Source organism: Platalea leucorodia (genome assembly GCF_965183815.1).
Source record: "Platalea leucorodia genome assembly, chromosome: 19".
Taxonomy (NCBI): Eukaryota; Metazoa; Chordata; class Aves; order Pelecaniformes; family Threskiornithidae; genus Platalea; species Platalea leucorodia.
The window spans coordinates 6,070,556-6,085,540 of NC_138841.1; the positions used below are offsets into that span (position 1 = coordinate 6,070,556).

The 14,985-nt window shown below is 71.0% G+C and overlaps 1 protein-coding gene across 1 annotated transcript in view; it reads right to left on the reverse strand.

Moving 5' to 3' along the window:
• CELSR2 (cadherin EGF LAG seven-pass G-type receptor 2) overlaps window positions 1-14,985 on the reverse strand; it is a gene marked incomplete at both ends in the record, with an annotated part of 36,464 nt that overhangs the window by 13,810 nt on the left and 7,669 nt on the right. The window contains 19 exon segments of the mRNA XM_082330426.1: window positions 366-549; window positions 1,819-2,028; window positions 2,111-2,205; window positions 3,230-3,331; window positions 3,452-3,635; window positions 3,714-3,834; window positions 4,022-4,163; window positions 5,578-5,752; window positions 7,610-7,723; window positions 7,828-8,013; window positions 8,734-8,900; window positions 8,978-9,103; window positions 9,560-9,723; window positions 10,553-10,710; window positions 11,322-11,410; window positions 12,228-12,343; window positions 14,056-14,183; window positions 14,185-14,249; window positions 14,252-14,287. Of these exon segments, the coding sequence (XP_082186552.1) occupies window positions 366-549; window positions 1,819-2,028; window positions 2,111-2,205; window positions 3,230-3,331; window positions 3,452-3,635; window positions 3,714-3,834; window positions 4,022-4,163; window positions 5,578-5,752; window positions 7,610-7,723; window positions 7,828-8,013; window positions 8,734-8,900; window positions 8,978-9,103; window positions 9,560-9,723; window positions 10,553-10,710; window positions 11,322-11,410; window positions 12,228-12,343; window positions 14,056-14,183; window positions 14,185-14,249; window positions 14,252-14,287 (2,562 nt within the window).

The following is a 14,985-nucleotide window of genomic DNA, read 5'->3' on the forward strand; positions in this document are numbered from 1 at the left end:
CCCAGCACGTGCATGTCCATGGGGATACGCATGTCCCCAGCACGCACACGTCCCCCGAGCACACGCGTGTCCCCAGCACACACGTGTCCTTGGGGATACGCGTGTCCCCAGCACGCACACGTCCCCCGAGCACACGCGTGTCCCCAGCACACACGTGTCCTTGGGGATGCGCGTGTCCCCAGCACGCACACGTCCCCCGAGCACACGCGTGTCCCCAGCACACACGTGTCCTTGGGGACGCGCGTGTCCCCAGCACGCACACGTCCCCCGAGCACACGCGTGTCCCCAGGCACACCCATGCCCACGTCCCCAGCACCGCCTGCCCCGGGCGCACGCCTGTCCCTGTCCCCGGGGGCCGCGCTCACCGATGTTGGGGGTGACGATGGTGAAGGGGCTGAGGTAGGTCTGGGGCATGTTCTGCGCCAGGGCGCTGGCGTAGTCCTCAAAGTGCTTCAGCAGCCAGGCCGTGCCCCCCTCCGTCTGCTGGATCAGCTCCCAGTGCCGCTTGTTGCTGGCGTCCAGCAGGGCGCTGCCCACCCGCAGCAGGTTCTGCCGGGACGGGCAGGGGTGGGCAGCGCCGCCGGGGGCCCGTCACCGGGCTGTCGGGGCTCCTGCACCAGCCCACGCTCCCCGGTGGATAATGGTGTGGAGGGGGCACCCTGCCAGCTGCTTCCAGCCGTGCCCTGCCCCAGCACGCACCCCCTTCCGAAAGGCTGCCCATCACCCCGGCATCCAGCCTCCTGCACCAGCCCCTCCGTGAGGGTGCCCATCACCCCGGCATCCAGCCTCCTGCACCAGCCCCTCCGTGAGGGTGCCCATCACCCCGGCATCCAGCCTCTTGCAGAGGCCCAGCTGCAAGGGTGCCCATCACCCTGGCATCAGGCCTCCTCCACCAGCCCACCCTCCACTGCAGCTCCGGGCATGGAGGGGGCACCCGGGCACCTTTCCAAAGGCTGCCCATCACCCTGGTGTCTGGCCTCCTCCACAAACTCCCCACCCGCCATGAAGGCGCCCATCACCCCAGCATCGTCTCCTGCAGCAGCCCACCCCTGAGGGTGCCCATCACCCCGGCGTCAGGCCTCCTCCACCAGCCCACACTCCCCTGCAGCTCCGGGCATGGAGGGGGCACCCCAGCACCCTTCCAAAGGCTGCCCATCACCCTGGCATCGGGCCTCCTGCCCCACCGCCCCGCACCCCGGCCAGGCGAGTGCCCATCACCCTGGCATCAGGCCTCCTCCACCAGCCCATGCTCCCCTGCAACGCCGGGCATGGAGGGGGCACCCGGGCACCTTTCCAAAGGCTGCCCATCACCCTGGTGTCGGGCCTCCTGCCCCAGCCCACCCCTGAGGGTGCCCATCACCCCGGCGTCGGGCCTCCTCCACCAGCCCACGCTCCCCTGCAGCTCCGGGCATGGAGGGGGCACCCCGGCACGTTTCCAAAGGCTGCCCATCACCCCGACGTCGGGCCTCCTGCCCCACCGCCCCGCACCCCAGCCAGGCGGGTGCCCATCACCCTGGCGTCGGGCCTCCTGCCCCAACCCACCCATGAGGGTGCCCATCACCCCGGCGTCAGGCCTCCTCCACCAGCCCACCCATGAGGGTGCCCATCACCCTGGCATCCAGCCTCCTGCCCCAACCCACCCCTGAGGGTGCCCATCACCCTGGCGTCAGGCCTCCTCCCCCAGCCCACCCTCCACTGCAGCTCCGGGCATGGAGGGGGCACGCGGGCAGCTTTCCAAAGGCTGCCCATCACCCTGGCGTCGGGCCTCCTCCCCCAGCCCACCCCGAGGGTGCCCATCACCCCGGCGTCGGGCCCCACCTCGGTGAAGTGGACGTCCTGGGTGGCGGCCAGGCGGAAGCCGCGCTGGGCGCTCTCGTGCTGCAGCAGGCGGCTGGCCAGCCGGTACGCCAGGCGCAGGTCGCTGCCGAAGTAGGCGGCCGTGCGGCGGGTGGCGTCGTGCAGCTGCAGGGCCACGCGGCGCGACTGCGCCGGGTCCAACGCCGAGTCGTTCCGCGCCAACCGTTCCGCCTGGGAGGGGGTGGCACCGTCAGCGGGGACGCGGTGGTGGCGGCGTCCCCCCCCCCCGCATCCCCCCCCCCGCGCTGCTCACCCAGCCCCGGAGGGCGGCGAAGGCCAGGGAGCTGCAGTTGAAGAGGTTGGGGGGCAGCCAGCCCTTGTGCTCGTCACAGTGCCGCACCGCTGTGCCTGCGGGGACACCGCGGTGTCACCGCCCCTGCCCCGGCCCAGCGGTGACACCACCGGGTCACGCCACGCCACCCCGGCCCCGTCCCAGCTGTACCACCACCCTTGTACCCCGTCCCAGTGGTGCCACCACAGCGTCACCACCCTCGTACCCCATCCCAGCGGTGCCACCGCCCTTGTACCCTGTCCCAGCGGTGCCACCGCAGTGTCAGCCCCATCCCAGCAATGCCACCGTGGTGTCACCCTCTCTCAGCCCCATCCCAGTGGTGCCACCACAGCGTCACCACCCTCGTACCCCATCCCAGCAGTGCCACCGCAGTGTCACCACCCTCGTACCCTGTCCCAGTGGTGCCACCGCAGTGTCAGCCCCGTCCCAGCAATGCCACCGTGGTGTCACCCCCTCTCAGCCCCATCCCAGTGGTGCCACCACAGCGTCACCACCCTCGTACCCCATCCCAGCAGTGCCACCGCAGTGTCACCACCCTCGTACCCTGTCCCAGTGGTGCCACCGTGGTGTCAGCCCTGTCCCAGCAGTGCCACCGTGGTGTCACCCCCTCTCAGCCCCATCCCAGCGGTGCCACCACAGTGTCACCACCCTCGTACCCCATCCCAGCGGTGCCACTGCCCTTGTACCCCGTCCCAGCGCTGCCACCACAGCATCACCACCCTCGCACCCTGTCCCAGCGGTGCCACTGCAGTGTCAGCCCCATCCCAGCAATGCCACCATGGTGTCACCCCCTCTCAGCCCCATCCCAGCAGTGCCACCACCGTGTCACCCCCCTGCCCTGTCCCAGCAGTGACACCATGGTGTCACCTCCCAGCCCCATCCCAGCGGTGCCACCATGGCATCACCCCTCCGAGCCCTGTCCCAACGGTGCCACCGCGGTGTCACCCCCCCATCCCTGTCCCAGCAGTGTCCCCCCCACCCCATCCCAGCGGTGCCACCATGGCATCGCCCCCCTGACCCCATCCCCGCAGTGCCACCACGGTGCCACCCCCCACCCTGTCCCCGTGTCCCCCCACCTACCGACGGATCCCTTGGGGCAGGGGGCAGCGGCCGGCAGCCCGAAGCGGGTCCGGGGCCACCAAATGCTGGCCTCGATGGCACGGGGACAGCTGTCGTAGTTGACTGCGGGGCAAAGCGGGGCATCCCACCAGGGTGACAGCAGTGGCACCCGCTCGCCGGCACCCAGGGTGACAGCAGGGTGTCACAGGGTGACAGCGGTGGCACCCGGTCACCGGCACCCACCTTCGCAGCCGCTGGCCGTCACCTCGGCGAAGGGGTTGTCACAGCGGTCGCAGTGGCGGCCGATGACGCCGGCCTTGCAGGGACACTGCCCGCTGGTGGCATCGCAGAGACGGGACAGGGACCCGGTGGGGTAGCAGTCGCAGAGCAGGCAGGAGTCGCTGCCCGCCGGCCGGTAATGGTTCTCCTGGGGTGACACAATTTGGGGGATGTCACGGTCCCCTGGGGCCACCGCGGGCACGGGGCGCTGGGGACGGGGACGCACCTTGCAGCGACACTCGCCCGTCGTCTTGTTGCAGTCGGGGTCGAAGCCCTTGGTGACGTCGCAGCTGCAGGGACCGCAGGTGGGGTGGCCCCACCACCCCCGGGGACACGGCTGGGCCTCCCTGCCGGGGTGGCACCGCACGCTGGGGCACTGCCACCCTGCCCGTCCCATGCCCACCCCGTCCCTTGCGCGGTCACCGTGCCACCATCGCGCGCCGACACGGAGGGACGGGGCGCGCGCGAGCGCGACGGGCGCCCGTACGGGCGCCCGTCGCGCTCGCGCGCGCCCCGTCCCCCGCTGCCACTCACTTGTGCTCGCAGTAGGGACCGAAGTGACCTTGGGGACACTCGCACGTGTAACCGTGCGCCGAGCCCGGCTTGCGGGCGCAGGTGGCCGGGGACTGGCAGGGGTTGAGGGCACAAGCGTTGACGCAGCTGTCCCCGAAGTAGCCTGGGTACGAGGATGGGCACGGTTGGGGACGTCGTAGGGAAAGGGGTGTCACCGGAGAGGGTGGCAGTGCCCAGGTGACAGTGACGGGGGGGGTGGCAGTGCCCTGGGCACAGTGATGGAGGGGCAGTGGCCAGGGAGGGTGGCAGTGCCCGGGTGGCAGCGCCCAGGTGACAGTGACAGGGGGGTGGCAGTGCCCTGAGCACAGTGATGGAGCTGGCAGTGCCTAGGGAGGGTGGCAGTGCCTTGGGGACAGTGACAGGGGGGTGGCAGTGCCCTGGGCACAGTGATGGAGCTGGCAGTGCCTAGGGAGGGTGGCAGTGCCTTGGGGACAGTGACAGGGGGGTGGCAGTGCCCTGGGCACAGTGATGGAGCTGGCAGTGCCTAGGGAGGGTGGCAGTGCCTTGGGGACATGACGCAGTGGGCAGTACCCAGGTGACAAAGGGTGGCAGTGCCCAGGCAAGGTGGCAGTGCCTTGGGGACAATGATAGGGGTGGCAGTGCCCTCGGGACAGTGACAGGGAGGGTGGCAGTGCCCTGGGGACAGTGATGGGGTGGCAGTGCCCAGGTGACAGTGACAAGGGGGTGGCAGTGCCCTGGGAAGAGTGATGGAGCTGGCAGTGCCTAGGGAGGGTGGCAGTGCCTTGGGGACAACGATAGAGGTGGCAGTGCCCTGGGGACAGTGATGGGGGGGCGGTGCCCAAGTGACAGTGACAGAGAGGGTGGCAGTGGCCAGGGAGGGTGGCAGTGCCCTGGGCACAGTGACAGGGAGGGTGGCAGTGCCCAGGGAAGGCGGCCATGGCGGTGGCAGCAGTGGCAGCAGTGCCGGGGGTGGCAATGCCCAGAGGACAGTGAGGGGTGGCAGTGAGGGGGTGGCAGTCCCTGGGGGTGGCTGTCCCTGGGGGTGGCAGTGAGGGGGTGGCAGTGAGGGGGTGGCAGTCCCTGGGGGTGGCAGTGAGGGGGTGGCAGTGAGGGGGTGGCAGTCCCTGGGGGTGGCAGTGCCGGGGTGGCAGTGCCGGGGTGGCAGTGAGGGGGTGGCAGTGAGGGGGTGGCAGTGAGGGGGTGGCAGTCCCTGGGGGTGGCAGCGAGGGGGTGGCAGTGAGGGGGTGGCAGTCCCTGGGGGTGGCAGTGCTGGGGTGGCAGTAAGGGGGTGGCAGTCCCTGGGGGTGGCAGTGCCGGGGTGGCAGTGAGGGGTGGCAGTGCTGGGGTGGCAGTGAGGGGGTGGCAGTGGCGGGGTGGCAGTGAGGGGGTGGCAGTGCCGGGGTGGCAGTGAGGGGTGGCAGTGAGGGGGTGGCAGTGAGGGGGTGGCAGTGGCGGGGTGGCAGTGAGGGGGTGGCAGTGAGGGGGTGGCAGTGGCGGGGTGGCAGTGAGGGGTGGCAGTGAGGGGTGGCAGTGGCGGGGTGCCCGCGGGCGCTCACCGGGGTGGCAGCGGCAGGAGAAGCTGTCCCAGTCGTCGCTGCAGGAGCTGTGGGGCGGGCAGGGCCCCGAGTCGCAGGGGTCGGGCAGGGCGCAGCCCCCCTCCACGTTCACCTGCGCCGCCTGCGCCACGCTCAGCGCCACCGCGCTGGCCGCCGTCTCGCCCACGCGCACGCCCTGCGTCACCGCCGCGTCGTCACCCCCCGCCCTGCCTCAGTTTCCCTCGCTGGAGCCCGAGCTGCCCCCCCTCCCGTGCCACCCCGTCCCCATGTCCCCGTGCCACCCCCGGGAGTTACACCCGTGCCCCCGTGCCCGCATCCTTGTCCCCGTGTCCCCGCAGCCCTGCGCCCGTGTGTCCCCGTCCCCATCCGATGTCCCCATGCCAACGCCCTGTGCCCGTGTCTCCATGTCCCTCTGCCCACGTCCCCACGCCCTGCGCCATGTCCCCATGCCCACACCCCCGTCCCTTTGCCACCACCCCGTGCCCGTATGCCCCGTCCCCAAGCCCCGTGTCCCTGTGCCCAAACGTCCCATGTCCCTGTGCCCATGTCCCTGTGCCCGTGTCCCCGTGCCCATGTCCCCACATGCAACCCATGTCCCCCTGCCTGTTATGTCCCACGTCCCCATGCCGCACACCCACAGGCATGCCCCTGTCCCCATTCGATGCCCCCATGCCCTGTGCCCACGTCCCCATGTCCTTAACCACGCTCCTTGCCCACATCCCTGTGCCCGTGCCCATGACTGCACAGCCATGCCCACGTCCCCGTGTCCCTGTGCCGTGTCCCCATGCCCCCCACCGCCATGCCCACGTCCCCATGTCCCTGTGCCCGTCCCCATGCCCCCACAGCCATGCCCACGTCCCCATGTCCCTGTGCCACGTCCCCATGCCCCCACAGCCATGCCCACGTCCCCATGTCCCTGTGCCACGTCCCCATGCCCCCACAGCCATGCCCACGTCCCCATGTCCCTGTGCCACGTCCCCATGCCCCCACCCCCATGCCCACGTCCCCATGTCCCTGTGCCACGTCCCCATGCCCCCCACAGCCATGCCCACGTCCCCATGTCCCTGTGCCACGTCCCCATGCCCCCACAGCCATGCCCACGTCCCCATGTCCCTGTGCCGTGTCCCCATGCCCCCACCGCCATGCCCACGTCCCCATGTCCCCGTGCCGTGTCCCCATGCCCCCACCGCCATGCCCACGTCCCCATGTCCCTGTGCCCGTCCCCATGCCCCCACAGCCATGCCCACGTCCCCATGTCCCTGTGCCACGTCCCCATGCCCCCACAGCCATGCCCACGTCCCCATGTCCCTGTGCCACGTCCCCATGCCCCCACCGCCATGCCCACGTCCCCATGTCCCCGTGCCGTGTCCCCATGCCCCCACCGCCATGCCCACGTCCCCATGTCCCTGTGCCGTGTCCCCATGCCCCCACGGCCATGCCCACGTCCCCATGTCCCTGTGCCGTGTCCCCATGCCCCCACCGCCATGCCCACGTCCCCATGTCCCTGTGCCCATCCCCATGCCCCCACAGCCATGCCCACGTCCCCATGTCCCTGTGCCACGTCCCCATGCCCCCACCGCCATGCCCACGTCCCCATGTCCCTGTGCCCGTCCCCATGCCCCCACAGCCATGCCCACGTCCCCATGTCCCCGTGCCGTGTCCCCATGCCCCCACAGCCATGCCCACGTCCCCATGTCCCTGTGCCACGTCCCCATGCCCCCACAGCCATGCCCACGTCCCCATGTCCCTGTGCCGTGTCCCCATGCCCCCACAGCCATGCCCACGTCCCCATGTCCCTGTGCCACGTCCCCATGCCCCCACAGCCATGCCCACGTCCCCATGTCCCTGTGCCACGTCCCCATGCCCCCACAGCCATGCCCACGTCCCCATGTCCCTGTGCCGTGTCCCCATGCCCCCACAGCCATGCCCACGTCCCCATGTCCCTGTGCCGTGTCCCCACGCCCCTTTGCCGGCACCCCCACGCCCGATGTCCCGTGCCCAAGTCCCCCTGCCCACGCCGCCCTGCCCGTACCTGCAGGCAGCCGCGGAAGCCCTGCTCCACGGTGCCACCGTCGCCCGCCAGCCCCCCGACGCTCAGCGTCCGCAGCCGCAGCCCCTGCAGCTCCCCGGCCATGTCGGCCACCGCCTGCGGGCGCGGGGCGGGTACTCAGACACCCATGGGTGCCACGGTGGTGAGCAGGGCGGGGTGCCCGCCCCGTGCCTCAGTTTCCCCTTGGGGTCCCACCCTACCTGGTGGCGGCCGTAGTCGAGGGCGAGGAGGAGGAGGGTGGCGGGCGGGGGGCGGCCGGGGGCCCCCCGCAGCTCCAGCTGGAGGTGGTGCCAGTCGCCGTCGTTGACCTTGGCGTGGGGCAGCCGCAGCCAGGCCAGGCGCGAGCCCCCCTGCCAGACGCCCGCCTCCGCCTGCCCCTCGCTCAGCTGCCGAGAGGGGCGTCAGGGCCATGGCCCCCCCAGGAGAATCCCCCCGGGACTGGCCCCCCGGCCAGCCCCCCCAGAGGGCAATACCCCCCCAGGGGCAGCCCCCCCAAAGGAGGACCCCCCCCAGCACTGGCCCCCCGGCCAGCCCCCCCAAAGGGCAATACCCCCCCAGGGGCAGCCCCCCCAAAGGAGACCCCCCCAGCACTGTCCCCCCGGCCAACCCCCCCCCCCAAAGGGCAATACCCCCCCCGGGGGCAGCCCCCCCAAAGGAGGACCCCCCCTAGCACTGTCCCCCTGACCAACCCCCCCGAAAGGGCAATACCCCCCTCAAGGGTGGTACCCCCCGGCGCTGCCCCCCCCCCAGGGCAATACCCCTATGGCAATACCCCCCCTAAAGTAAATACCCCCTGGGAAAATACCCCCTCCCAGGGCAATAACTCCCCCCCAAGGACAAAATTCCCCCCCGGCGCTGCCCCCAGGGCGATCCCCCCTGCCGATCCCCCCGCCACGGCCATACCGCCATGGCCATAACCCCCCTGCGGCAATACCCCCCCGGCACTGCCCCCAGGGTGACACCCCCGTGCCAATCCCCCCGCCACGGCCATACCCCCATGGCCATAACCCCCCTGGGGCAATACCCCCCCGGCGCTGCCCCCAGGGTGACACCCCCGTGCCGATCCCCCCGCCACGGCCCCCCCGCCCCGGCCCGCCGTGGCACACCTGGATGGTGAGGGTGGCGTGGGGGCCGGCGCTGGCCCGCAGCAGCAGCCCCCGGGGGTGGCGGGTGCGGAACATCAGCCCCAAGTGCCAGGGCAGGGTGACGGGCAGCGCCAACCCGCTCCAGGACAGCCGGCTGCTGCCCAGGAACCGCTGCGGACTCGCCATCTCTGCGGGGGGACGGGGCGTGGGGTGGGTGCCGGTCCCCCCGCCGACCCCCCGTGCCCGCCCCGGTGCCCCCCGGTACCTTCCTGGCAGGTCTTGCCCCCGAAGCCCAGCGGGCAGCGGCAGCTGAAGCTGTCCCACTCGTGCACGCAGGTGCCACCGTTGTGGCACGTGTTGGCGTCGCACAGCGTCTTCTTGGCGGGACAGCCTGCGGGGGGGATGGGAGGGCACGGGGTTGGCACCCACCCCCCCCCCCATCGCCCGGGCCCCCTGCCCCCCAGCCAGCCCCACGGCCCGCCATGCCCCAGCCCCACGGCCCCGTGCCCGGGGGGGCACCCAGACCCTCGGGCACTGGGTCCCAAGTCCCCCCGCCCATTCTCCAGCCCCACGGCGCTGGCGTGGTGCCACCCCCAGACCCCTCTCCAGCCCCACAGTGGCCCCCCATGCCCAGAGGGCGCAGAGACCCCAGCCCCATGTGCCCTTGACCCCCTCCAGCCCTGGCACCCCCCGACCCCATGTCCCCATGCCCAGGGGACACAGCCCCCCCTACGCCCCCTGCACCCCCATCCAGCCCCACAGCCCTGGCACCCCCCCGACACCAGACCCCCCACCCCATGCCCAGGGGACCCAGCCCTAGGCCCCCCGGGCCCCCCGGGCCCCGCACCGGGCAGGGTGCCGTTGTTGGCGATGAAGGCGGCCATGTCGACGGGGCGCTGGTCGATGTGGAGGTGCCGCATGCACCCCACGAATTGGCGGCTGCGGATGGGGAAGCTCTCGGGCAGGGTGGGCACGCCGCCCAGCAGCAGCGGCCCCGTCAGATCCAGCGACCTGCAGCACCCGCCGTCACCCATGGGGACCCCGAGGGACCCCTGAGGGACCCCCAAGGGACCCCCGCCCCACCACCACCCCATGGGGACCCCAAACCCATGGGGACTCTGAGGGATGCCAAGGGACTCCCACCCATGGGAACCCCAAGGGAACCCCCACCCCACCACCCATGGGGATCCCAAAGGACCCCCAAAGGACCCCCAACTCCCCACCCATGGGGATCCCAAGGGACCCGCAAGGGACCCCCCACCCATGGGGACTCCAAGGGACCCTAAGGGACCCCCCAAAGGATGCCCCCACCCATGGGGACCCCAAGGGACCCCCAACCCCCTCCACCCACAGGGACCCCAAGGAACTCCCAACCCTCCACCTATGGGGACCCCAAGGGACCCCCAATGAATCCTCAGCCTCCCACCCATGGGGACCCCAAGGGACCCCCAACGCTCCATCCATGGGGACCCCAAGGGACTCCCCCACCCATGGGGACCCCCCACCCACCCACCTCCTCACCCATGGGGACCCCAAGAGACTCCCAATCCTCCACCTATGGGGACCCCAAGGGACCCCCCACTTGCCCGCCAACCCATGGGGACCCCAACGGACCCCCAACCCTCCACCCATAGGGACCCCAAGGGACCCCCAACCCTCCACCCATGGGGACCCCAAGGGACCCCCAAGGGCCCCCCCCCCCCCGGGACCCTAAGTGACCCCCAAGGGACCCCAACCCATGGGGACCCCAAGGGACCCCCAACCCTCCACCCATGGGGATCCCAAGGGACCCCCCACTTGCCCGCCAACCCATGGGGACCCCAAGGGACCTCCCCCTCACTTCTTGCTGCCGGACTGGGTGCCCTGGGCGGCGCAGGAGTAGTTGCCCAGGCGGGGGCCGAAGCGCAGGGCCATGCCGGTGTCGCAGTCGTCCACCGTCACCACGGCCACCTTCTGCTCCGAGGGGCCCTGGGGGAGCCCCGACCGCCCCAGCACCGGCTGGGGGCAACGCCTGAGCGCGGGGCCCCGCTGCCCCCGGCCCCGCAGCCTTCGTCCCGCTCCTCCTCCTCCCTCTTCCCTCCAGCCCTGCTGCCCCCGCCGGCCCCCAGACCCCCACCCTGCTCCCCCATCCCTCCGGCCCCCCAAATCCCCACCCTCCGCCCCTCTGACCCCCAAACCCCACACCTTGCTCCCCTCCATCCCCTCTTCTTCTGTCCCCCCAAAACCCCACCCTGCTCCCCCATCCCCCCATCCCCCCAAATCCCCACCTCCATCCCCCCAAAACCCCCTCCCCACTCCCCTCCATCCCTCCGTCCCCCCAAATCCCCACCTCCATCCTCCCCATCCCCCAAAACCCCCTCCCCCGCTCCCCCCATCCCTCCATCCCCCCAAAACCCCCTCCCCACTCCCCCATCCCTCCGTCCCCCCAAATCCCCACCTCCATCCTCCCCATCCCCCCAAAACCCCTCCCCGCTCCCCCCATCCCTCCATCCCCCCAAAACCCCCTCCCCACGTCCCCATCCCTCCATCCCCCCAAATCCCCACCTCCATCCCCTCCGTCCCCCCAAAACCCCCCTCCTCACTCCCCTCCGCCCCCCGCATGCCCCCACCTTGTTGTAGTAGTGGAGCTGGACCCGGTGCCACTGCCCGTCGCTGACCCCGCCCGGCACGAAGGGTGACACCGTGGTGGTGGTCTCACCTGCGGGCACCGGCGGTCGGGCAGCAGGCACAGCCCGGGGAGGGGGCACGGGGCGGGGGGACGGGGCCACAGCAGGGCCAGGGGATGGATGGATGCCCGGGCTGCAGCGCCAGGCAGTGACTGGGATCCGGTGCCAGGCAGTGCCAGGGGTGCAGCGCCAGGGATGGGATGCCCAGGGCGCAGTGCAGGCAGTGCCAGGAATGCCACGCATGGGATACAGTGCCAGGGATGGGATGCCCGGGATCCAGTGCCAGGCAGTGCCAGGGATGCAGCAACAGGATGGATGCCCGGGGTGCAGCGCCAGGGATGGGATGCCCGGGATCCAGTGCCAGGCAGTGCCAGGGATGCCACGCATGGGATACAGTGCCAGGGATGGGATGCCCAGGCCGTGTGCCAGGGATGCAGTGCCAGGCAGTGCCGGGGATGCACAGCGCGGGATGCAGCACCGGGGATGCAGTGCCAGGGATGGGATGCCCAGGATGCAGCGCCGGGGATGCAGCGCCAGGCAGTGCCAGGGATGCACAGCGCGGGATGCAGCGCCAGGGATGCAGTGCCAGGCAGTGCCAGGGATGCACAGCGCGGGATGCAGCGCCGGGGATGCAGCGCCAGGCAGTGCCGGGGATGCAGTGCCAGGGATGGGATGCCCAGGATGCAGTGCCAGGGATGCAGTGCCAGGCAGTGCCGGGGATGCAGTGCCAGGGATGGGATGCCCAGGCCGTGTGCCAGGGATGCAGCGCCAGGCAGTGCCGGGGATGCGATGCCCGGGAGGGAACGCCGGGGATGCCGTGCCGGGGCGCGGCGCGCGCGGTGCCCGTACCTGCCGAGAAGGTGAGCTGGACCTGCTCGCCCACGATCTCCAGCGCCACGAAGTCGTGCTTCTCGTTGAAGCGCCCGTTGTAGAGCAGGAGCCCGTCCCGCTCCTTGGTGGCAAACCTGGGGTGGGGGACGAGTGCCAGGCTCTGCCCATCACCCCCAGCCCCCCGCCGTGCCCCCCAGGTGCGCCCCGCCACCCTGTGCCCACCGGGGTACACTGGCACCCATCACCCCCTGCCCCCACGGGCTGCCCCCCACCCCATTGCCCCCATACCGAGGGCCACCCCGCCACCCCCCACCCCATTGTGCCCACCCTGTGCCCGCAGGGTGCCACACCGTCCCCTGTCCCATTGCTCCTGCCCACGCCCATGGGGTGCCCACCAGATGATGCCAATGGGGCACCCAGCACCCCACACCCCAAATGATGCCCATGGGACACCCATCACCCCACACCTCATCACCCCATCTCATGCCAACTGGACACCCATCACCCCACACCCCATCTGATGCCCATGGGACACCCATTGCCCCACACCCCACTGCCCCATCTCATGCCAACGGGGCACCCAGCACCCCACACCCCAAATGATGCCAACAGGGCACCCAGCACCCCACACCCCATCTGATGCCAATGGAGCACCCATCACCCCACACCTCATCTGATGCCCATGGACACCCATTGCCCCACACCCCATCGCCCCATCTCATGCCAACGGGGCACCCAGCACCCCACACCCCATCTGATGCCCACGGGACACCCCCCACCCATCCGCCGCCCGCGGGCCCCCCCGGCCGCCCGCCGGGGCTCACGTCAGGGCGAGGGTGAAGTGGAAGCGCTGGCGGATGGTGTGGGGGGTGTCCCGTGGGCATCAGATGGGGTGTGGGGTGCTGGGTGCCCGTTGGCATGAGATGGGGCGATGGGGTGTGGGGCAATGGGTGTCCCCAATGGGCAATCAGATGAGGTGTGGGGTGATGGGTGCTCCATTGGCATCAGCTGGGGTGTGGGGTGCTGGGTGCCCTGTTGGCCAATCATTTGGGGTGTGGGGTGCTGGGTGCCCCGGTGGCATGAGATTGGGGCAGTGGGGTGTGGGGCAATGGGATGTCCCATGGCATCAGATGGGGTGTGGGGTGATGGGTGTCCAGTTGGCATGAGATGGGGTGATGAGGTGTGGGGTGATGGGTGTCCCATGGGCATCATTTGGGGATGTGGGGTGCTGGGTGCCCCATTGGCATCATCTGGTGGGCACCCATGGGCGTGGGCAGGAGCAATGGGACAGGGGACGGTGTGGCACCCTGCGGGCACAGGGTGGGCACAATGGGAGTGGGGGGGTGGCGGGGTGGCCCCTCGGTATGGGGCAGGGGCAATAGGGTGGGGGGCAGCCCGTGGGGCAGGGGGTGAATGGGTGCAGTGTACCAGAGATGCCAATGGGGCACCCAGCACCCCACCACCCCAATGATGCCCATGGGACACCCATCACCCCACACCTCATCACCCCATCTCATGCCAACCTGGACACCCATCACCCCACACCCCATCTGATGCCCATGGGACACCCATTGCCCCACACCCCACTGCCCCATCTCATGCCAACGGGGCACCCAGCACCCCACACCCCAAATGATGCCAACAGGGCACCCAGCACCCCACACCCCATCTGATGCCAATGGAGCACCCATCACCCCACACCTCATCTGATGCCCATGGGACACCCATTGCCCCACACCCCATCGCCCCATCTCATGCCAACGGGGCACCAGCACCCCACACCCCATCTGATGCCCACGGGACACCCCCCACCCATCCGCCGCCCGCGGGCCCCCCCGCCGCCCGCCGGGGCTCAGTCAGGGCGAGGGTGAAGTGGAAGCGCTGGCGGAGGCCGCGGAAGGTGAGGAAGGAGCGCGGGGGGAAGCTGCGGGTGCTCATGGTGCAGAAGGGCTTCTCGTAGTGCCCGGGGGGGCACCTGGCAGCGGAACCCCCCCACCAGCAGGTTGAGGCAGGTGCCCCCGTTGCGGCAGACCCCCGGGCGCAGCGGCCCCCCGGGCGCCTCAGCTCGCACCGCTCCCCTGCGCGAGGCCCAGCTGGCACCCGGCCACGCGCCCAGGGCGCCGGGCACCCCCGGCACCCCCCAAAATGGGGGGGGGGGTCCCCTCTCCCATCCCACCCCCCATCAGCTCCCAGAGTGGCTTTATCCCAGCTCCATCGCCGTGGCAAACCACCTCCCGTCGCCATGGCAACCAAAATCAAAGCCCCCTCCTCCACCAGCTGGCACCCCCCACCCGGGTGTCCCGTGGGGGCTGGGGAGGGCCAAGGTGTCCCCAAGGCAGGCAGGGCGCTGTCCCCAGTGCCACCAGTCTCCCAGTGACACCCCCCCCCCCCAGGCCAGCCATGGTGGGGAGCAGATGGCCGGGCCACTGCGGTGGGGACAGGGTGTTTCCCGCACCCGAGGTGTCCCCAAGGTGTCCCCAGGGTGTCCCCAGGGTGTCCCCAAGGTGTCCCCAGGGTGTCCCCCCAGGCTCTGCCCCCACCAGTGTCCCTGTCCCCCCCCGCCGACTCCTGCAGGGACCACACTGGGGTGGAGGGACAGAGGGGACAGGGAGAGGGGACATGGAGGGAGACGGGTGGACGGGGGGGACAGGGGGGACATGGAGAGGGAACAGGGAGAGAGGGCGGAGGGAGAGGGGTGGGGTGGAGGGGGGAGGGAGGTGGAGAGGTGGAAGAGAGGAGGAAGATAAAGGTGTTGGGGACAAAGGGGAGGAGGGAT